The 23,842-nt window shown below is 33.4% G+C and overlaps 1 protein-coding gene across 2 annotated transcripts in view; it reads left to right on the top strand.

Moving 5' to 3' along the window:
- The window catches only part of LOC132730696 (mitogen-activated protein kinase kinase kinase 7-like), a 30,717-nt gene that overhangs the window by 1,914 nt on the left and 4,961 nt on the right, over positions 1-23,842 (top strand). Inside the window, exons 2-17 of one of the 2 annotated variants that reach the window (XM_060716677.1) lie at positions 40-219; positions 1,108-1,153; positions 1,791-1,929; positions 3,267-3,391; positions 4,019-4,147; positions 5,795-5,852; positions 6,174-6,246; positions 7,035-7,101; positions 7,650-7,852; positions 10,083-10,195; positions 10,857-10,927; positions 12,728-12,820; positions 16,202-16,372; positions 22,255-22,425; positions 22,696-22,796; positions 23,741-23,800. In XM_060716677.1, the coding sequence (XP_060572660.1) occupies positions 40-219; positions 1,108-1,153; positions 1,791-1,929; positions 3,267-3,391; positions 4,019-4,147; positions 5,795-5,852; positions 6,174-6,246; positions 7,035-7,101; positions 7,650-7,852; positions 10,083-10,195; positions 10,857-10,927; positions 12,728-12,820; positions 16,202-16,372; positions 22,255-22,425; positions 22,696-22,796; positions 23,741-23,800 (1,800 nt within the window). The remainder of the gene's footprint in view (positions 1-39; positions 220-1,107; positions 1,154-1,790; positions 1,930-3,266; positions 3,392-4,018; positions 4,148-5,794; positions 5,853-6,173; positions 6,247-7,034; positions 7,102-7,649; positions 7,853-10,082; positions 10,196-10,856; positions 10,928-12,727; positions 12,821-16,201; positions 16,373-22,254; positions 22,426-22,695; positions 22,797-23,740; positions 23,801-23,842) is intronic. The other variant, XM_060716684.1, reaches the window with a different exon arrangement.

Genomic DNA, 23,842 nt, shown 5'->3' with positions numbered 1-23,842 from the left:
CAGCTATGGATAAATGTATGGCATTCTCTTTTCTTGAAGATTGTTGGGAAAGGAGCATTTGGTGTTGTAAGTAGAGCCAAATGGCGAGCTAAAGATGTTGCCGTGAAGATTATAGAGACAGAGTCAGAGAGGAAAGCTTTTCTTACAGAGCTTAAACAATTATCCAGAGTTAATCATCCTAACATAGTGAAGTTATATGGAGCATGTACAAGGGCACCGGTAAATATCAAATGATATATGAATATCTCTATGGTGAAAACATTAACAAACTCTCTGTTTAGTTCTCTTTTACATCGACATGCAATTTTTTGATAACACATGTTATAATACATATTGAATGATATCTACAGTTTTATGCATTATTTTGTTAAAGGCCAAAGAGTGAAATAAATTGTCTGAATTATATTTATTGATACATGAGTAATTTTTCTTTTTCATCAAAGCATTACATTTTTTAAGTGTACACTTTAAACCATGGATGTAAGATTCAATCTTCTTTAATAATCTTCTTATTTTTTCGGGGACTTTTCTTTGGGGATCCAATAAGGGATTCAATTCATGCAAAATTATGCTTGCAATGGTAGCAGAAATCATATTACATCTTCAAAAATAATTTTTCTTACAAATAGAAACCCCTTAACGAAACATTTAATATAAATGATATGATGAAATTATGGAAGATTTTGAGATGATACTCCAATATTTGAGTAAGTTTAGATAAACCTGGAGCCTAAATGATCAGCATTTGCTATCTGTATAGAGTCAGGCTAGTTTGAACTTCTGTCAGTTGAACCAGGCTCAATACTTTGGTATTTAAATTCAATTTTTGTATTTTTATGTTGAAATCCAAAACTTTCAAATGGATTGTCCAAAATTCAAGCAGGACAAAACCATTTTACAAATTCAGCAGATTAAGTGTTTAACATTTTTATTATTGCCTTCAGTTATGTTTGAGAGTCTGAGATGTGAAAAATTTACTCCTTAGATATTCATCTTATTGTCTTTTTTAATACTACATAAAGTCTATAATTATATTGAAACATCTCGAAGTCTGTTTATAAATTCTTGTTTGATGTATGCCATTTAATTCCTCATATTGTATTTCAGGTATGTTTGGTGATGGAATATGCAGAAGGAGGCTCATTATATAATGGTATTGTTCACAATTTTTCAATATATTAACAGTCCAGATCTGTGAAAACTTTACAAATGAGAAGACCATGTGACATGTAAAGCTGTCATCAATAGAAATGATATCAATGTATCAATGTAACTGTCACTCAATAATCGATACACATTTTAGAAAATCGATAATTTTGACTTTATTTGAATGTCTAGAAATTATGAAAATTTACCCAAAACATTATGCACAAGCATAATTCATAGCAGTGATGACAAAAAATGGTCAGCAAAAGTCCTGCAATGGGCATTTTAAAACAAGACATATGTATGAAAAGAACATGTTTTCTACTGAAAGCATTTAAACATCTATGAAAATGAATTACAAACAAGTAATTATTTCTTAGAGTAAGAAATTATCGATATATTGGTATATCATTGATATTTGTTGTCTGATACTGATATGTATCGTTGATTTGTTTTCCACTGAATCATAAACCTCTAGTGACATGACTATTTGTTTTCCATGAGGGGGTGCATAATAATAATATCTCTTGTTAAGATAAAGAACCCTTGTTTATAATCCACCACTAAAGCTTTAAATCAAATATATGACCATTGAAATGTAATATGAAATGATTTTCTGTATGTTGTTCAATCACTATTTTCAGTATTACATGGTGTGGGTCCACAGCCTACCTACACTGCAGCTCATGCCATGAGCTGGGCACTCCAGTGTTCTAAAGGGGTGGAGTATCTACACAGTATGAAACCTAAAGCTCTTATACACAGGGATCTGAAACCTCCAAAGTATGCATACTTTATGTTTTTATTTCGAGGAGTTTCCATGAAGTATGAATAAGATTGGGTCTCAGTATATTTGCTAAACTGATTTTCTTTCATTGTTTTTAGCTCGACTTTTCAATTAACAGGGAGTGCTATTGTAATAACCCTAGCAGTAGCGTTCCACTTTGGTTCATTTTTGCCACAGGAGCTTGAAATTCTATCAATAACCGCTCAAAAGTCCAATTTAAAAAAAAATCCATTACCTATATATATGTGTTTTTTATCACAGGAGCTTGAAATTCTATCAATAATCGCTCAAAAGTCTGATTTATAAAAAATCCATAGCTATATATAAAAAAACATATTTTTTTTAGTTTTTAGTTTTATTTTAGTTTTTTTATATGTAGTGTTTTTTTATATATAGGTATGGATTTTTTTTTTAAATCGGACTTTTGAGCGATTATTGATAGAATTTCAAGCTCCTGTGATTTTTGCCTGTAAGCTGGTATATCTAGAACTATTGAAGGAAATGGGTTGAAACTTCACATACCGAACTTGTGCTCTGTAATTATCTAACATGATGGGCATAGTTCCCATAACTAAAGGCTACCTTTTTATAAAGTTAAGTCCCTTTTCTTACAGTCAAGCATTGAGAAAAGTCAAGCTCACTGTCTTATTGAATTTGTGCTGTTGGCTGGGCCAGCTTTGGATTTAGATCTTCATGTTGATAACTTGAGGGTCAGCCACCTAGATCAAACAAGTAAAATTAAAAGATACCTAGTTTACAGGCTGGTCAAACTGCATAGGCAAAAAGTTGTTTTAGTTTATACAGAATTTATTTTAGTTCGAAACTATAAGCTTATATACACACTCTTGATTCCATTCCTGGAACCAACCACTACTTATCGGTTTGCGGCGCTGATGGGGTTTGAACCCATGTAGCTTACGTTTTCTTAGCTTACTAGCACGACATGTTAATTACTTAGCCATGCCGTTATAACTTGTTGTTCTGATTGCTGATTGTTCTGGATTTAAACTTGCACTCTATATTATTTTCAGCTATTTACAAAATTAATATTGTTAGCTTTTTGATAATATTTTCATTTAGATTAATGAACTTGAAAAAGAAAAGTGCATAAATTCTCTTAAAGATTGTTGGTTTGATCCTTTTTGTGTAGGACTTGGGAAAAAGTGCTTATCAAATGTTTTCTTTCTTGTAAGAATAGATGGTTTGGGCAGCTCTGGTGTAAGGACCATACTTCCTTACCAGCTACATGTATTACAAGAAACTCCATAGCAATTTAAAAGTTTATAAAACTCTCACCCCTGATCAAGATAATCAATTCATGTATTATTTTCAGTTTACTGTTAATTATGGGTGGTACAGTATTAAAGATATGTGATTTTGGTACTGCATGTGATATACAGACTCATATGACAAACAACAAAGGTAGTGCTGCATGGATGGCTCCAGAAGTCTTTGAAGGTAATACTTGTATTTCAAGTTGTGGTGTTGTTAATTTTCTCTCAGTATTAAATTGACAGGTCACATGCTCATTCTTATCAATATTGGGAAGTGGAGTGGTAATTTGTTCAAAATTAGAAATTTACTGTCTTATTTGTATATGAAAACAAGCTCTTCATTTTATTACAATGGTGATCTTTGGCAGAACTGGTATGAGTGAAATATTTTCTTAGAATTAAGAGGGAGACAATATATTTAATTCATTTGAGAACATGGCCTACCAAAGTAAACCTAGAGATTTTAAAAATATCATTCTGTTCTGTTTAGATTTTTAACAAAATATTCTGCTTTGTACGTGATAGTAAAATGTATGTTTATTTCTTTAATAGTCAGAAGTTCTAAACAATGAGCCATTTTTTTAGCTCGCCTCCCATTTCTCAAATATTTTATGTAAATAATTTTGAAATACAAGTCTTAGTCTAGTTGGTTCTGTTTATGTATATGGAAACAACTGCACTATTTATGATAATTTTAAATTTAATTTCTTTTGTTTTTCTCAATGTTGGGCACTTTTCTTATTCTCAATTTTAGTGTTATATGGTTCATAGTAAAATATAGTGAAAAAGTGAACATTTTGATATTATACAGGGAGTAACTACAGTGAGAAATGTGATGTGTTCAGTTGGGGTATTATACTGTGGGAGGTGTTCACAAGAAGAAAACCATTTGATGAGATTGGTGGGCCCGCTTTCAGGATCATGTGGGCAGTACATAATGGTAATACTGTATTTTTGTGTCGCCTTGAAAAGGTGACATATAGGGGTTACTTTTGTCGGCGGTGTCGGCGGCGGCGTCTGTGTCGGCGTCGTTGTCGGCGTCGTTGTCGGCGTCCCCTAAAGCTTGTCCAGAGCATAACTCAGTCACTATAAGTCTGAATGACTTCAAACTTGGTATGCATGCTTCTTTCAATAACCCGAAGTGCAGTGCACAAGGACCGGTACTCTGCAGTTCTTATTTTTTGAGTTATTGCCCTTTGTTAATTTTCATACTTTAATTTTGTCCCGGGCCATTTCTCTTCAACTAAAAAAGCTATGGACTTGAAACTTCATAGGATGATAGATCTCATTATTAAGAAGTGCAGTGCACAAGAACCAGTACTCTGCACTTCCTAATTTTTGAGTTATTGCCCTTTGTTAATTTTTATACTTTATTTTTGTCCGGGCCATTTCTCCTATGTATAAAAGCCATGGACTTGAAACTTATAGGATGATAGGTCTCATTAAGAAGAAGTGCAGTGCACAAGAACTGGTACTCTGCATTTCTTTATTTTTTTGAGTTATTGCCCTTTGTTTATTTTCATACTTTAATTTTGTCGGGCCATTTCTCCTTAAGTATAAAAGCTATGGACTTGAAACTTCATAGGATGATAGACCTCATTATTAAAGAAGTGCAGTGCACAAGAATCGGTACTCTGCATTTCTTAATTTTTGAGTTATGGCCCTTTGTTAATTTTCATACTTAATTTTTGTCCAGGCCATTTCTCCAAAAGTATAAAAGTTATGGACTTGAAACTTCATAGGATGATAGATCTCATTAAAAAGAAGTGCAGTGCATAAGAACTGATACTCTGCATTTCTTATTTTTGAGTTATTGCCCTTTGTTGATTTTCTTACTTTATTTTTGTCCTGGTCATTTCTCCTCAATTATGAAAGCTATGGACTTGAAACATCATAGAATGATAGATCTTATTGATAAGAAGTGCAGTGTACAGAAACTGCTGCTCTGCACTTATTATTTTTTTAGTTATTGCCCTTTGTTATTTTTCATATTTCATTTTTGTCCTGGCCATTTCCCCTAAACTACATTGTTCACAAGGCGACACATCCGACTCGCGGAGTTCTAGTGTTATAGTAAGCTTAATTATTGAGACATTTTTATTAGAGAAGGAAGGAAGAAAATTAAATAAATAAATTCGGTTTATTAATAGCTGGAAGGTAACTTTGGTTGTATTATGGTATGGTACTTGTTCATCAGTCAACTAAATAGGGAGTTATCTTACAGAACTGGTTTTCTAGCAGTTTTCTTGCCGTTTATCATTTTCGTCCAGTACAGTCTATTTTTACCAGTAAAGCATCCACATTACTTCATCAATCAGAGAAACATTTGTTTTCTATGCTAAACCAGCAATCTAGCTATTGGAGTTTACCTTGGAGCACTGAGATCAAAGTCTTGATTGTGACCATGCTTTATGATAATCATAATATAGGTAATTATAATATAGGTACACATATTGGTAGATTCAGGAAGCTGGCAATACGGATATGTATAAAATAGATTTTGATGCTGTTTAGAATGCAGACTTGTAAAAGAAGTGATCATAACAATTTGTGAAGCACTTTTTTATATAAGAATTATAAATTTCAGGTACAAGACCACCTTTGATAAGGAATTTACCAAAAGCTTTAGAGTTGTTGATGACAAGGTAAGATGTATTTTTAAATTAACCTCAATTTTGTTTTCAGAAGAGAAATTTGTACTAAATGCTCCAAGGCCCATACATATGGTTTGATTTCCATAGAATAATGGCCCTTTGTGGTATTAGCAAATTCCTGGTTAAAGTTTTTTTAATGCAACATCAATCTTTAAAACTACAGAATGTATTTGCTTGAATCTTGAAACATGATTTTAGAATGTCAGTGTCCAAGGCCTATAACTCTATGGCCTTTAAATCTTTCTTAAATGTTTGTTTGTGACATCAGACTTTAATGCTATGTATTTTAACATGGAATATTTATTTCTCCAGATCCTGGTCAAGTAATCCTGCAGAGAGACCGTCCATGGCAGAGGTTGTGAGAATAATGTCACATCTTTTCCAGGTATTGATATAGAAATACAGTAGAGCTTCTATATGTGCAATTTGCAGAAATTTTAAGTGGTCCGTAATGAGTAATTCAAGAATATTTTACCATAAATAAGTCAAAGTCCATCAATGAATTTGTTTGTTTTTTAGTTATTGCCCTTTCCTTTTGTTATGCCTCAATGTTGATGGCTTGAAATTTTGTCATTAAATAGAGACCTATTCATGAGTGGAAATCCTGATGTGTCAAAGTTTTTACGCAAGTCCCTTCAACTTTGACTTACTGAAGTTCTACTGTTTTTGATTATTAGGCATGGACCAAGCAGTCAAGTGAATGAAAATCTAATGTTTATTCTAACAAGAAGGAAATAAGCATTGTATGTTTTTGGTTATGTTTTAAAAGGTTAACATCAACATCAAGTTGACTTAGTGTAAATATTATTTCATTTGTGAGGACTAAGGAAGCACCTTGGCAGTTTCAGGGACACTATGTTTGTTATAGCAGAATAGCTTCCTGTTGTACAAACAATTTTTGACTCATAATATAAAGTGTTAAGAGCAAGTGATATGAACAATGTCAGTAAAAAGGTTCAAAGATTCTCTGTTTATGAAAAAAAAGACAGATGTGATTTTTATTTTTACTTTTATATTTAAAAAAAAGATAATGAAAACAAGTTTTTAAAACCCAATAGTTTTTACAATCATACTGTAAATTTGGGAAATCGAAGATTTTTTTTTACTTTACTCTGATGTGCTTATTTATGTATTTTATGTATTAATAATATTAGCTTGACGTTGTGTTAACAGTTTTTTTCTGGAGCTGATGAACCCCTTGTCTACCCGGCCTACAGTGATGATGAATCTATGGACTACAGTAAGTTTACTTATGCTTTATTCTGACAATTTACAGGGCTTTCATTTTGAGACTTGGGCCAGAGGAGAACTATGCATGATTTTTAAGTACTTTTCCTTCAAGGGGGAAAGAAAAACTTTTTTTCAGAGGGGAGGAATTGGGGGCCTATATTCTGACCCTAATTTTGCCAAACGACAGTCCTGATTTATGAAGGTTTAATTGCATCAGGAATAATACCCATGCCTGTTCTGCACTTGTATTTAATAAATAATTGATATGTAGAATTAATCAGGTTATGAGGAATGACAACAGAATAAAGTTAGTTGTTGGGATTTTTATCTGAAGTTAAGTGATTAAGTGAAAACCAATTTTTAAATTTGCAATTTTAATAGCTTCTTGCACATTAAGGCATAGTACAGTAAACAGTTTTTCAATGTTTAAATTTTGTATATTTTACTACTGATGTTTTTCATTAATATAATTTTATTTTAGAAGAAAACATTTGTTTATGATCATTAATTGACTGTATCATTACGATTATGTAACAGGTATTTCATCTTTTGCTTTAGCATTTAATTCTCCAATGCCAACTGGTACGCAGTTTACTGGTCCCCCCAGTACTGTGAGTACCAACAACCTGCCACAGGCTACTGGTGGTGAGTCTCGTACCAGCACTATTAGTGAGACAGTGCGGCATAGTGGTGACTATATACCCCAGTTACCACATACGCCTCACACACCACAGAGGACAGTTACTCCTATAGTCACTGAGGTATCATATAACTTATATTTTTAGCTCACCTGAGCATGCTCAGGGTGAGCTTTTAGGATTGATGATTGTCCGTCATCCGCCGGCCGTCGTCCGTTCACATTTAGTTGTTAACACTCTAGCGGTCGCATTTTTGCCTCAATCATCATCAAACTTGGTCAGGATGCTTATCTAATTGATAGTTCGAATGAGTTTGAACATGGGTCATCTCGGATGAAAAACTAGGTCACAAGAGCTAAAAATAGAAAAACCTTGTTAACACTCTAGAGGTCACATTTTTGCCTCAATCATCATCAAACTTGGTCAGGATGTTTGTCTAGGTGATAGCTCGGATGAGTTCGAACATGGGTCATCTCGGATGAAAAAGTAGGTCACCGGAGCTAAAAATAGAAAAACCTTGTTAACACTCTAGCGGTCACATTTTTGCATCAATCATCATCAAACTTGGTCAGGATGCTTTTCTAGGTGATAGTTCAGATGAGTTCGAATATGGGTCATCTCGGATGAAAAACTAGGTCACCGGAGCTAAAAATAGAAAAACCTTGTTAAACACTCTAGAGGTCACAATTTTGCTTCAATCATCATTCAAACTTGGTCAGGATGTTTGTCTAGGTGATAGCTCGATGAGTTCGAACATGGCTTATCTCAAATGAAAAAGTAGGTCACCGGAGCTAAAAATAGAAAAACCTTGTTAACACTCTAACGGTCACATTTTTGACTCAATCATCATCAAACTTGGTCAGGATGCTTGTCTAGGTGATAGCTCGGATGAGTTCGAACATGGGTCATCTCGGATGAAAAACTAGGTCACAAGAGCTAAAAATAGAAAAACCTTGTTAACACTCCAGCGGTCACATTTTTGCCTCAATCATCATCAAACTTGGTCAAGATGCTTGTCTAGATGATAGCTTGGATGAGTTCGAACATGGGTCATCCTGGATGAAAAACTAGGTCACAGGAGCTAAAAATAGAAAAACCTTATTAACACTCTAGCGGTCACATTTTTGCCTCAATCATCATCAAACTTGGTCAGGATGCTTGTCTAGGTGATAGCTTGGATGAGTTCGAAAATGGGTCATCTCAGATAAAAAACTAGGTCACGGGAGCTAAAAATAGAAAAATCTTGTTATCACTCTAGCGGTCACATTTTTGAAACAAGTGTCATCAAACTTTATCAGGATGCTTGTCTAGGTACTTGCTCGGATGAGTTCGAACATGGGTCATCTCGGATGAAAAACTAGGTCACAGGAGCTAAAAATAGAAAAACCTTGTTAACACTCTAGTTGCTACTGTTGTGATCCAAATATCCTGTAAATTGGTCTGAAAGTTTGTTTTGATGATTTCTAAGTCAAGTTCGAACATGGGTCATCTTGGATGAAAAACTAGGTCACACCGCCCAAATATGGAAAAACCTTGTTAACATTCTAGTGGTCACATTTTCGACTCAATTATCATCAAACTTGGTCAGGATGCTTGTCTAGGTAATTGCTCGGATGAGTTCGAAATCGCATGTGAAACAAGGTCACCGGAGCTAAAAATAGAAAAATCTTGTTAACACTCTAGTTGCTACTGTTTTGATCCAAGTATCCTGGAAATTGGTCTGAAAGTTTGTTTTGATGATTTCTAGGTCAAGTTTGAATATGGGTCACCTGGGTAAAAAACTAGGTCACACTGCTCAAATATGGATAATCCTTGTTAACACTGTAGTGGTCACATTTTTGACTCACCTGTCATGAGACTTGGTCAGAATGCTTGTCTAGGTAATTGTTTGGATGAGTTTGATGGGTCAGGTGAGCCATCATGGCCCTCTTGTTTAAAATGTTTCCTACATTCATATCATTTATCATTTATATGATATTTAAAATGTACATAACATTTAGTCATCTTAGAGCAGTAACAGAATTAACTTTTATTGAATTTAAATAGAAGGTAATCCATTATTGCACTTAGGTGACGATTTTATTCAACATAAAGAGTATATTGACCAGCTCAAGGGAAAGTTACCTTGCGGGGAGGTTATATTTCTGAGATTTGTCTCAAATCTTAGGATTTTTATACTAAAAAATAATATTGAATTTATAGTTTTGTTTAATACTTCACCATTGCTGTCTTTAATTAAAATTGAAAATGATTTTAAATTTGCTGCAGCATTGTAAATAGAAAATACATATATAAACTTCACAATTGTCTTATGATATTTTATGTATGTAAGAATATTTGCATTGTCATCTAGGAGGAAAGTCGCAGTCAACGGAGTGCTCCCCCTTCCCTGGCTGCAAGTAGGGAAAGCCTGATAGGAATACAGAGTCCGCGATCTGGTACACCAGTTGATCATCAGCAAAAAAGGTATATCATAATCCTAATAACATAACCAATAAAATAATTAATACTTTCTTAGTTACAAGCCCAGTAAATTGTTGCAACTTTTATTACTTTAATGGTAACATAGCTGGAAAATTTGCTAGTTATTGCCTGGATAGTCAAGTTAATACAAACATATTCATATCAATCAATTAATTTTGTTTGGAAGGAAGAAGTTTAAGGACAAGCTTATTATCATATTTAAGTGTATGAAGATGATAAATATTAATTCAAAATAATGTCAGCGTTGCTGAGTGGTTAACGCATCTGACTAGTTATCTAAGGATTGCTGACCGCATGGGTTAAACTCAGTCAGGGCAAGGTGTTGTTACCTTGAGCAAGAAACTTTACATTCATTGCTTAGTACTGGTTGGTTCCAGGTACGTAGTGGAGAGCGTTTCAATAAGCTTATAGCTTTCAACACAATCAAATTAAAATTATTTTATGTTTAAACTTACTGTAAAATATAAAGTGACTAAATAGTCATGGTTAGACTATATGGCACAGATGTCCCAGCTGATGTTGGTCTGCACTGGTAGCCTGGATAGAATCAGTCGCTGCCAGCATGACAAGGATTAAACAACTACCTTGGTATTTATATTTGCAACATTTACATTCTGATCTATATGATTGTTATAATGAACAGGTACTCTGCTGATCTTACCAATCTTCAAGAGTATGACATCATGTCTCAAGGAGTGGGCATACATCCTAAAGGTAAAATTGTTCGTTGCCATGGAAACATTATAATGTTAAAAATATTTTATCTACCAGTGTATAAAGATGGCTTTGTTATTTTATGTAGCAGTAAATATTTATTCTTAAAAGTGAATCATCAGTTGGGTGTTGGACCTTAGTCTGAACCCACAGTACACATTCTGTATATATTACATTTAATATTTACTGATACTGGTATACAAATAGCCTTGGATACCGAGGATGAGTGTTGGACTGGAGCATATATTCATATTGATGTTGACATGTAAGATAGGTCTCTTACGGCAGTAAAAATTGTCTAGTGCCAGATTTGCCCAATTTAAAGGATTGATTTTTAAGGGATGTTAGGGTATTATAAAATTATTTTTTAAAAATTTTTAAAGAAAGGGCAAATGTTTAAATTAATTTTCGTTTTAGTTTTTATTTGGTTTTTTTAAAATAATTTAAAATGAATTAAAAACAAACCCAGATTAAAAAAAGATTATAATTTTGTGCTCCTTGTTTTTTACACTTTTTTAAGCATGTTTATTTTAAAAGATTAAAGTAATTTTTGACAATTTTGTTGATAATGTACAGTTGTATATATGCAAGCTTTTGTAATGTCCATACATCTTCATTCATACCATACATTATATAAGATATGAGCAATGCAAAATTTAGACTGTGTCCAAAATAGTCATGATATTTTATTTTTTTCAATTTTGTATGCAATCCTTTGATAAATTTGTGTTTGCATCAATTTTTTTTGGACTGGTTCATTTTTTGTTTGTGTTAATGTTGTATGTTTATAACCATTCACATATTTCAGCCATAAAATATCTCAAATATTAAGCATAAGGTTATCTTTGGAATACATAATTATACAGGTCATAACATGCAAAATTGATAATTTTATTATGTGAGTATTATGTGATACTTACTATGAAATTCAATGATGTGGTTCATTTGGAATAACCTTTAAATATGATTTAAAAATAATTTTTAAATACCAAAATTAAGTTAAGATAATGGTACATATTTATTTATTCATTAAAATGTAAAGATGTTAAATTATTGACTGAACAAATAGTATAAAGACATGCACCAGTCAATTGGTAACCCCGCCTTTGCCTCGACTCTCTTCTGATTTAATGGAACTTTGGCTTTTGGCCTTTCACAACCCTAGTAGAGGGGTAGACCTGTGTGGATAATCAGACAGCACAATTCATGCCATATGCCCCCTACCCCCAATTGAACTCTATTGTGGTGCCAAAACAAAACCACCACATTGACATGACAGTGCAACAGTTCAGCGACAGAAAAGAAGGAAAGTTGTAGAAACCAATGTCCTCCCTCACTGGCTCTGGGTATGGTATTGATAATTCTCACTCTGGATCACAGCAGTACGCCACATTGAATTTACCAGAGCACAGTTCAGTCACCGCGTCATTCTGGGGCAGGCTGTCAAACAGTTTACCAATACCATTTGCCTTCACTTTCGCAAGGAACTGAAACTTCTGTACATTCCAGAGCAGAGGTACAGTGCAAATGACTATAGAAAAGATTTCATGATCAATCACAACAAAAGTGACCTGCACCTTCTGGGATTCGAACCTTAGGTGCCCGATTCACAATCCAATGCTCTACCCATTGAGCTAAGCCGATGGTTTGGCTCTGGGGATGGAGACCAAGGTTACAATTAACTGGTGCATAATTAACATTTCTATTCCATAGAAGGACAAAATACATGTATGAATAAAGATAACATATAACAGACCCTTTACTAACAAGCAATGTTTTGTGTGTATTTGTGCTGCACAGTGTTGGGACATCGTCGCTCAGGCTCATATGGGTCTCCAACATATATATTTCAAACTGGAGCCTTACCAAATAATCCCATGATGCATCAGAAAGGTCAGGAGGTTAAAATCAACCAATCATTCTCATCCATTCACCCTTTTGCATGCTTCTTAACTTCACAGCTTATGCAAATGTATCACTTTTCAGTTATTGCTAGTTTGTTTTTAGTAGCATGTTTTTATTCATGTTTATGCACAGTTTTAAAGCATCTGAGGTTTTGTATTATTGCATCACACGCCATAACTTTCCCTTTGCAAAATTTTAATCATACATATGCCGCACATTTTACAAATTTGTGGTGAGGATATTTAAAAGCTACCCTTTTTAATATTCTAGGATCATAAGATCAAAGGTCAGGTCATGATGGTGTTGAGATTAAATGTCTTTTTCTATGAAATATGCCTTTTCATCTAACTTCATAAGCTGTGATATATGCATCATATTTTATTTATTCAGTACGTCTCAACTTATTTCCGAATGCATTCCTCAGGTACACTCTAGAAAGATTTACTGTTTTTTCCGCTAATAATCAGTTTGAAAGTTTGTTAATGATCCTGAATCCAATTTTTTGGAGACTTTAAGATAACAGAATATTTTGATGAATCATGTATAGATTATTTTTCCAATGCCTTAAAGGTAGATGGTCAAAGATATACATGTTATTTTAAGTTATGTTAAAGGGACTTCACTGAGTTTATTTGACATGATGGGACTAGAAATAATTTTTGAAATTAATGTTCTATTTGATGTAGGTCAAACCAATAACTTGTCTGCAAAATTTCAGATAATTCATAATGTTTTTCCAAAATAATTATTTTTTGGAGAAAATGATTGAAAAATGAAAAACGTTGTAACACTTTTCACTCAAATTTGGCTAAGAATAGCACAAAGATACAATTTTCAATTGATTTCTGGTTATATTACTCAGTTATCTGTGGCATAACTTTCTTTTTAAATACCTCAGTTGATCTATGTAAGAAATTTAATTTTTATGTTTTTAGGCTTTTGAACCTTAGTGGAGTTTCTTTAAGACTTGAGAAGAGTTTATGCTACAATTGTCAGGACTGTTACATTGTTATCATAATATCAGTTTCCAACTATGCAATTATTTTAAGATAAATGTTTAGATTCATTTGCATAAATGTTTATACAAAATGTTGAACTTAGAAAATAGTTAAATGCTTTGGTCACTGGTTAATGCTACCTTAGTATTTTGTTATCTTTTAAATATAAAAAGAATTTTACCATTGCATGCTCCATGCTTAAGTATGTCACTGGTCCACCCCAACAAACCTTCCTCTGACAGCCTATTGCACAATATACAATGTTTTCATGCTTAGTTTAAGGTGTTTTCATGCCAAGTTTCAGATTCTTTCTGGCTAAGGGTCAAGGTACATGCAAAGTATAAGGTGCTGTCATGCTAAGTGTAAGATGTTTTCATGCTAAGTCTATGGTGTTTTCATGCTAAATTAACATGTTTTCATGCTAAGTAAAGTGTTTTCATGCTAAGCAAAGGGTGTTTTCATACTAAGTAAAAGGTGGTTTTATGCAAAGTTATAGGCGTTTTCATGTTAAGTGTAAATGCTATCATGCTAAGTGCAAAGTGTATTATGCTAAGTTTAACCCATTACTTCATGAGCATTTTGTGAAAAATGGCTGTTTTCATTGAAAAGTCTCCCGTTACAAGTTCAAATTGCTATAATACTATAAAAACTGCTTCAACACTAATCAAACTTGGCACAAATGTTGACTGGACCATTGCACTTGCAACAACATGCTCAGGCTTAAATTTTCTGTTACCATGGCAACGAGGGGACATCTCAAAATTGCCAAAAATCACTATTTTGCGTTGATTTTTTCCATCAAAATTGATTTCAAAGTGCTGCACTTTCTCAATGGATTGAGATAGAGTCAAATGCTTTTCAGCGTTGGTTACACGTTACCTTATGATCAATCTGGGGTCATTTACAGCCTCTCACAAGTCCAAAATTTTTCTTGGCGATGAGGGGGACTCCGCCCCCCTTCAAACCCCCCAAACAGAAGGGGGCACATCCCCCTTCTGGCAACCCCCTGATGTATCTTTTGGTTGGGGGCCGCGCCGAAAAAGAGGTCACTTTTTTTAACAACATTTCTCAAACAAAAACAAGTGTTTGGGGCCTAAATAAGGCATTTTTTCATCATTTGAGACAACAAAAAGGGGGGGGGGGGTGAAAAAGGCGTTAAAAGGCGTGTATATGAAGTAATGGGTTAAGGAGTTTTCATGCTAAGTCTGTGGTGTTTTCATGCTAAGTCTGTGGTGTTTTTATGCTAAGTCTGTGGAGTTTTCATGCTAAGTCTGTGGTGTTTTCATGCTAAGTAAAAGGTGCTATAATGCTTAGTTTAAGGTGTATTTATGCTTAATTAAAGAAGTTTTCATGCTAAGTATAGATGCTCTTTTGCAAAGTGTAAGATATGTTTGTGCTAAGTTTAAAGTGTTTTCATGCTATTTATAAGGTACGTTCATAACATTTTAAGGTGTTTACATGCTAACTCTTAAGTGTTTTGTTTTTATGCTTACTTTAAGGTGTATTTATGCTAAATTTAAGGGTGTCTTTTCATATGGAATGTAAGGTGCTTTCAGACCAAGGGTTGGAGTTGGGGCACATACATATAAAAAGGTGTTTTCATTTTGATTTTAAATTGTTTTCATACTTGGTTTGAAATGCTTTTACACTAAGTAAAAGCTGAAGAGACAAGTATAATATTATATCAGATGTTCTAATTGTTTAAAGTCTGTTCCATTTACAGGGACATTGTTTAACTTATTTTGATGAATATTTTAGAATTTTATGTCTTTAGATTGAAGTTATGCTCAGTTTTATTTTACTATAGAAATATTGGTAATTGTCTAAGTCACACAATTTTGTAGTTCCAAAATTAAATTATTATGAAGTATGAAACGGGTCAGTAAAGTGTTGTAATAGTTGAAGGATAGTCGCATGCTTTATTTTTTCCAGCTGTATGCATGTTTTACCAGTTTGTTTTTTGTTTAATAAATTTAGAGATATAAGAAATAAAGTATGATAGTTCACATTACCTACTTCTGCTGTAAAAGTTGAAAAATTATGTCTTCATGATATACATTTCATATATGATTGTTTAGTTTACTTGGATTGGCATTGTTTATTTGCTATTTGACAAAAATCCTGTATAGATGTAAAGATTTTTTTGAAAGTAAAGTGTGTGTAGTGTTTGTTACACAGCTTCTTATTTAGATATTGCATTTCATAAAGTTATGCTTTTTAATCAATATCTGGAAGTCACATACAGTATTTCATTCTAAAACAATTATAACATGGTGCATAGTTTTTTCCTTTTAGTATGTAACTAACAATAAAAACTTAAATTATTATGTTTATTTGAAGCTGTATAAGTATAGATTTTGTGTATTTATAGGTAGAGGTCATAGGCGGATAGGTTCTGATGGTTATTCGGAGATTAATATGGCTCCGCCTCCATCCACAGTCAGCATACAGAAGTCTCCCCCGGCAACCATACATCATGTCAGTACCTACCCTGGATCTATACATAGTGGATCAAGGGAGACCACTCCTACACCAAATACAGGTGATTTTGTTGCATTATCTTTCCTGGCTTTAAAGTCAAATAGCAATCATTAAAGTTCTTTGGTGACTTTTCAGCTTTACTCATGAAGAAAGATTTCAGGTTTATCTCTACTGGCATGCGAGCAGTTCCCGTACAAAAATCGTAGTTACTTAAACATTATTTTTTATTACGCTCACTCACCAAAATTTGAATGTTACACATCACTATTCGGCTCGTCACACAAATCATGGAAATTCCATCATGTTCTAAACATAGAATAACCCTTAGTTATGAGGCCTCATATGGGGTACCGAAATTATCCATTATTTTGTATAAAGAGAAGTAGTTCCCGTACATAAAATTTAACCCATTATAATTATACAATTTTATTATATCGGACCTATTTTTCATTTATAATTGTTGAACAGACCATTTTCTAAGAGATAAATAGATGTAATTCAGGAAATATAAAGTAGACTAAACTCGTGTATCTATTACCCGGTACCGTTACCCCAACGCATTCACATGCGATGACATGCTTGTATGCATGATATTTTACGCATCAAAGCCATAAAATTATTTTATATAGTAATATTGGTCAAAATTCTGATAATTAAACAAGTTTTCATCACATTGCCTTCTTATCTGTAAACAGGTGGTATAAGTGGAAAACCCTTTAACATGCCTCACGTGTAAGTATGTTTGCGCATGCGCGCAAGGACGGAATCCCCCAGATAAAACAAGGTCACGTTTTGACAACGCACAGGTGAAAGTGATTTAAAATGAGACTTTTTATACGTACTGCCGAACTGACACTTAAATTTTGTCTCGTTTATGTATCTGCTTGATTTGAAATGAATTTTTGAAGAATGCATGTAAAAATCAAGAGTTTAAATGAAAAATACGGGTACTGCTTCTGTACGGGAACTGCTCGCATGCCAGTAGACAGACATAAATTATGCTCATGCAAAAAAACACCTTTCACAACATATAACACTTAATCACTTCTATATAAAATTAATTTAACAGAATAAAATTATGAAATTTGAAGCCCTCTTATGCTTTTATGATGATTAGTGACTTCTGATCACTAATCCAGGATTGACCTCTGTAATGTGTGAAGAGGTATACAGGTACCTTATGATAGGTCAGGTTTTAAATAAACATGGTCTTTTTACTCAGTAATATTGTTATGAATATAATTAAGTTCTTGGATCAGTTGAGTCAGGAAATCACAAGGTGCCTTTAACAGTTTTGAGTTTAAAGATTAAAAATTTAAACTTCTCAGTTTAAGATGCAAGGAAATGAACATACCTAAATTTACCATACGAGGGGTGAAAGCGAAAAGGTTCTAACTCACTTTTTTTACAAAATTCACTTTTTTATATATTTGTAACATAAACACCCATATACATCTTATGTCAAAATATGTAAGATTTAGTTTACTTATAAAAGGGTGAAATGAAAAATTGTCCAAAGGTTCTAAGTGAAATTAACCTTTTTTTTAAAAAGCGAAAAGGTTCTGAACTGCAAATGGCAGTTAGAACCTTTTCGCTTTCATTGAGTATAAAATGTTCAAGATTAAATAAAAACAACTCAAACTGCATTAAAATAAGTGAAATCAAAGCAATTTTGAAAGCTAAACCTTTTATTATATATTATTTAATAATATCACATAAGAAATTCATTAGTTTCAGAGTAGATGTCTTGATTTTGGAAGAAAACTTAAGTACTTAGAACTGTTTCGCAGTTAACTCCACTCATGAAATTATCGACTTTTTAAAAGGGAAACAGTTCTAAGTGTACATGGCCAGTAATGATCATGCACCATCTTAAAGGGTTTTAAGTGCCTGTGAGAAATTGTGTGATGATATTAAAGGTAGGGCTATAGATGACGGTAAGAAATCTGTAGTAATTAATCCAGGGACATAATTGAAGAAAATTTTAGCTTTAAGCTGTGGTCTCACACCCTGGCAGACCCTGGTAGACTTCCGGGGATGATCCAGCAACAACCGGGATACATTCATTACTCTGCCTGCACGTCCAGGATGATCCGGAACATTCGGCAATGGACCCCGGATGGAATAAAATATTTAATATCACCGGGGTGATCCGGGAAGATACAGCTTTACCTGCTTCATCCTTAGCCCTGCCGGGAACGCCCAGGTTACGCCAGGGAAGCACTGTAGCTCTGCTGACAAAAACTAGGGATGATCTTGGGTATGATATAGCAGGTAGAGCAACAGTAGAGCCCCGGTTAATGCCAGCAGAGCCCCGATGAATGCCAGCAGAGCCCCGGTGAATGCAGGCAGAGCCCCTGTGAAAGCCGGCAGAGCCCTGTAGGATGACGATAAAGCAACTGTTGATCCCTGTAGAGCCCCGGCAAAGCCCTGGTCATTTCAAAAGAATTACGGCAATTTGCAATGATTGCACTTGTTTGTAATAAAACCCTTCCCCATTTCCCTTCTGTCCAGTCTTGCATAAGGATTATTAAGAAAATCATCATGATTTACTTATTAAAAAGGAGAAAATATCATTTAGAATTATATTAATGAAAATTATGTATCAACATCATCATTTTTGCATGTTTTCAATCCACTGGGTTCTTATAACGGTGGCTCTGCCAAAATCGTCCTGGGTTCTGCCTGGATCGACTGGGGCTCTGCCTTGGTCAACTGGGGCTCTGCTGGCATCATCCAGGAATGACCAGGTAGCACCGGCATGAACCAGAGCCTCTCCTGGGCTCTGCCTGGATGGTCCGGGGGCATCATGGGTGTTAGTTGGGAATTACCCTAGTGCTGGCGGGATAAGTGTGACCGCAACAAAAATTTCACCCTGGATCATCCCAGTAACTTACCTGGGTGGTCCTGGGCTCTGCCAGGAGTAAATGAGACCACAACTTTAGATGACAATACGATATCCGGTGATGTTCTTGAAAGTGAGACTACAGGTGATAGTGAGATATTGAGAATGGTTAAAAGCAATTTTTTTTATGATTATCAGAAATCTGGGAAAGGTTATAGGCAAAATTACAAGATATTGTGACTTTGATATATTGGGCATTGCAAATGAACTTGGAGCTATGTGTGAGTCCAAGAAACTGAGTTATGTAAATATAGCTGGTGCTATGTCATGTTTAAACCTCAGACGAAACGCATTTTACCGGATATATGATATACACTGAAATATTAAGTAACGTGAATGAAAGTGGAGCTATGTGTGACTTTGATGTATAAACAATGTAAAAGAAAGTATTATAAGTTATGGGTCACACTTATGCAAATTAAGCATGAACATCTTCTATGTATTGTTGCTACATGGGGGTGTCTCAAGTGTGTTACCCATATAATAAAAAAAATGTGCAAGTTATATGTAATGCACCATTTGTAAAATATATTTTCAGTTCAAATATTCTGGGATTGTTTGTGAAACTGTTTATTGCAAAGATATTCTTGCACTCTGAATAGAGTTTCAGACAAGTCCAAAAAGTTTTTCAGAGAATATTGTTCACTATTATATGATTTAAAAATAGCTGTAATCTCATTGGTTCCAACAGTGGTAAACGGAACAAATTATAAAATCATATTCACTGGCTGAATCGGATTTTCCCTATCTAAATTAGATTCAGACTTGCATCCTAAATAACCCTACAGCATGGGGATGCCAGATAAGTTGCGTCATTTGAGCGCATTTTATTTATGAACAGCATTAAAGTGTCATTTTGGCGCATTTTAGAATGGAACTATGGGCTAAGGATGACCACATTAAGCCGCTTATAATATTTAAGTTGTTTAAAAATAAATGCATAAACTATTGTTAGAAAATAGTTGTGGATGAAATGACATTAATTTCCATGAATAAATATCTTATTGAAGGTAACCATTTTAAATATGAAAGAATATGAATGTAACTGTTTTATTTTGAATATTAAAGAATATGACAGGAAATTCAGACTTGCATCCTAAATAACCCTACAGCATGGGGATGCCAGATAAGTTGCGTCATTTGAGCGCATTTTATTTATGAACAGCATTAAAGTGTCATTTTGGCGCATTTTAGAATGGAACTATGGGCTAAGGATGACCACATTAAGCCGCTTATAATATTTAAGTTGTTTAAAAATAAATGCATAAACTATTGTTAGAAAATAGTTGTGGATGAAATGACATTAATTTCCATGAATAAATATCTTATTGAAGGTAACCATTTTAAATATGAAAGAATATGAATGTAACTGTTTTATTTTGAATATTAAAGAATATGACAGGAAATGCAAGACAACAAGAGCTGTCTCAAGAGACAGCGAAGCTGGACTAATCAAATACTTGATGCAGTAAGGGTGACAAAACTATGGAAAAAAAAATCAATTATGATATAAATGTATTTTTGTATCAATATCAAGAAAGCAGTCAAATGTTCTATATTTTGCACAACATAATGATATTGTCAATTAAATTAATGTTACTTTAATGGAAAGACAGCAATTTGAAATCTGAAGTCAATCCCTTCAAAAACAAAAATGACATAAGCAAAGAGAATTTTAAGTAAATTATAAGTTCAAAGTGGAAACAACTCTTGAAAAAAGAAGCTAGAGTTATGAACATTTTCATGCATGATGTGACTAATGACAAAGAACCATTATTTATCTTAAGTCTAGAGCAGATAATACTAAAAAAATCAATTTACGAATGAATTTCAAAAATTTAATGGGGATAATTCTGGGAATACAGGGACTCTTATCCATATGACAAGAAGTCATAGTAAAAAATAACATTTGTAAACATAAATTCAAAGTTCAAGGGGGAATAATTCTCGAAGTAGTAATGCTAGAGTTATGTACCATGTCACACAACATGTAATGATCAAGAAATGATATCAATCTTAGCGGTGTTTATTAGCTATTTAACACCGGTTTGTAGTTTTGATGTATAGGAATTGACCACGAAGGCCAAAGAACATATATTTGAAGTTTGAAGCTGATACCTTAAGTATTTTACTGCACCAAAACTTTAATCTGAAATCTGGACGCGGATGCCGGGGCAAGGAGGACAGCTCTCCATATACTTTGTATAGTTCACCTGAAAATGATTATCAAATTAAATTGGCATTTGTTTTTTGTTTTTCAAGTGTAATTAATGCCCATCATGTTCTTTAAAAGTTTTGTACACTATCAATTATGACCTTTATTTATGTTTCTAATTTAAACACAGTCAAACTTAAAATTTCATGAACTTGAAAGTGGAGTAAGAGAAATACCTAAAATATGAAATCAAAATAAAAAGTAAATGCGAAACAGTCCTATCTGGCAATTTATACTCCATCTCTTACTGAATAATTAGAAATGCCAAAATGTTGCTCTATCTTAAATTAAATAAGAAAAAAAACATGCTTTTGTTCTATCAAAATGTCACTTGGAACCTTTTCGCTTTAAACATAAAAATCAAAATATGAGAAATTTTAAGTGCAAAACAGTTCTAAGTGACATTTGATTAGATATCTTGTTTGCCAAGTCTTTCCTAGAATTTTTATTACCATTGACATGTTTCTTTAACTTTTTTATGTGTAAAATCAAAGTGTTGTGGAATTTTGCTATTTATCAAACATTTGAGACAGTTTTTTGCTTCTGTAAAATTTTGGAAAATGCACTTAGAACCTTTTCGCTTTCACCCCTCGCATAGTACCCTTATTTTTTGGGAAACATAATTGATTATTTAACATGTTGCCATGTGTGAATTGGTACTTTATAAATCATAAATATAAGAGGTAAAAAAAAAAATTTGTATCTTGTATTTTGTGTGTGTTTTTCTTTGTTTTTTTTTTGTTTTTTTTAAATCTGCTGTGTTCAATTTTTTTTTTAAACGGAAGTATTGAACAATTATTCAATGTCTTACTTCATTATTCAGGAAGTTTAAGTGCCTCTAGAGAAAACACACCACCATACAGGTCAGTGTCCTACAATCCCCCAGCTGGTAGTGACACTGGCAATAAACCAACTGTACGGTCAGCCTCTTGGACATCTGAGGCCCCTGTGATGCCACCACTCAGTGTTAATGTTAACCTTGGTCCTGCTACTGGTATGTGCTATACTGAATCCTTTAACCATTATAACAGCTCTTCTCATCATGCTATTTGAAATAGGCCGATGTTTTTTTTTTTCTGTGACTTAGTTCCTTATTAACAACTAAGGTATTCTCTGGAAACTTCAAACATTTCTCTATCACTGAAAATAGTCAAGTATGCTGCCCATTTTTCCCATAGTATTGCCATTTTAATATTCTGTATTAACTTAATTTAGATATCAAGATTTTATGTTTGTATAATAAAGATCATTTATTTGTATAAAGGTACGACATATGCAGGATCTGGAGTGAGTCATATCCTGTCTAACCCATTGTCTAATCAAGCCATGTCTCTTGTATATCAGTCATTGGATCATCAATATCAGGTATGTTAGATATGTTTACCTTTACTCCCCACCCCCTGATTTTATATAATGGACTTGTCCATCTTTAAATTCAGAATGTTCCATTGTAAGTCTAAGGGATTTCAAGTTAAAGATACTTACATGTTCAGGATCATATAGGTTAGAAACATGTAGGTATGCCAGATTTCTATATGGTTGCATTGGAAGTCATAATCACTGATGATTTGAAAGGAAAAGGTCTTGTTGTCAGTATCACTCTTGTCTATAAGATAAATACATCAGCCAACATTGTACCTCATTTATCATCTACATGTCTTTACTTGTACAGGGATATACATTATTTTAGCTCTTACTATATGTCTTTCTAAGGCAACAAATTCACATATTATTGTCACCTTAGTGCAGTAATGGGTTAACTCCTTATATAAGTGCAATAAGGTATTAAGTATTAAATTATATGAGGAGTTACTGCACATAGGTGACAATATATTGCTAGAAAAGTTTGAGATAATACTGAATCTATTTATCTTTTATGTTTCCAAAAATACTGTCCTAGTTTGATTAAAGAATAAAGTAGGATAGAGGTAATTGTAAAATGACATTATTGTGATATTATGACTGTGACTATCTCACTTGTCTGTACAAAAGAACAGTTAAGAAGTTAAGAATACAATTACTCTCAATTAGGGACTTAGATGTGTTGACCCCATTATCCACTTAATTTTCTAAATCATGTCAATGTTTATCATTAAGAATCATGCCTGCATTTTCTAGAAGTATTAATTGAAGTGTGACAATTGTAAACATGATGATAAAATCATTGTCAAGTGTTACTGTAAAATATTCAATTTTTGGGAGATATATATGTAAATTTAGATGACAAAAAATGAATGTAAAATAAACCCAACCCACAAGCCATGTTTGGCACTTACTGTTACATATATATTTAATGCATCTTTTTTCAGCCTATAGCACCTTGCCCCAACAGTAGTGAATCTATGGACATATTTCACAAACACTGTAAGGTAGGTATAGTTTATTTGTTACTTAGATATTAGAAATGACCT

Source organism: Ruditapes philippinarum, unplaced genomic scaffold, assembly GCF_026571515.1.
Source record: "Ruditapes philippinarum isolate M1 unplaced genomic scaffold, ASM2657151v2 ctg275_1_1_1_1, whole genome shotgun sequence".
NCBI classification, from domain to species: domain Eukaryota; kingdom Metazoa; phylum Mollusca; class Bivalvia; order Venerida; family Veneridae; genus Ruditapes; species Ruditapes philippinarum.
Note: the sequence above shows the minus strand (reverse complement) of the source record. Positions and strands in the feature narration are given on the sequence as shown.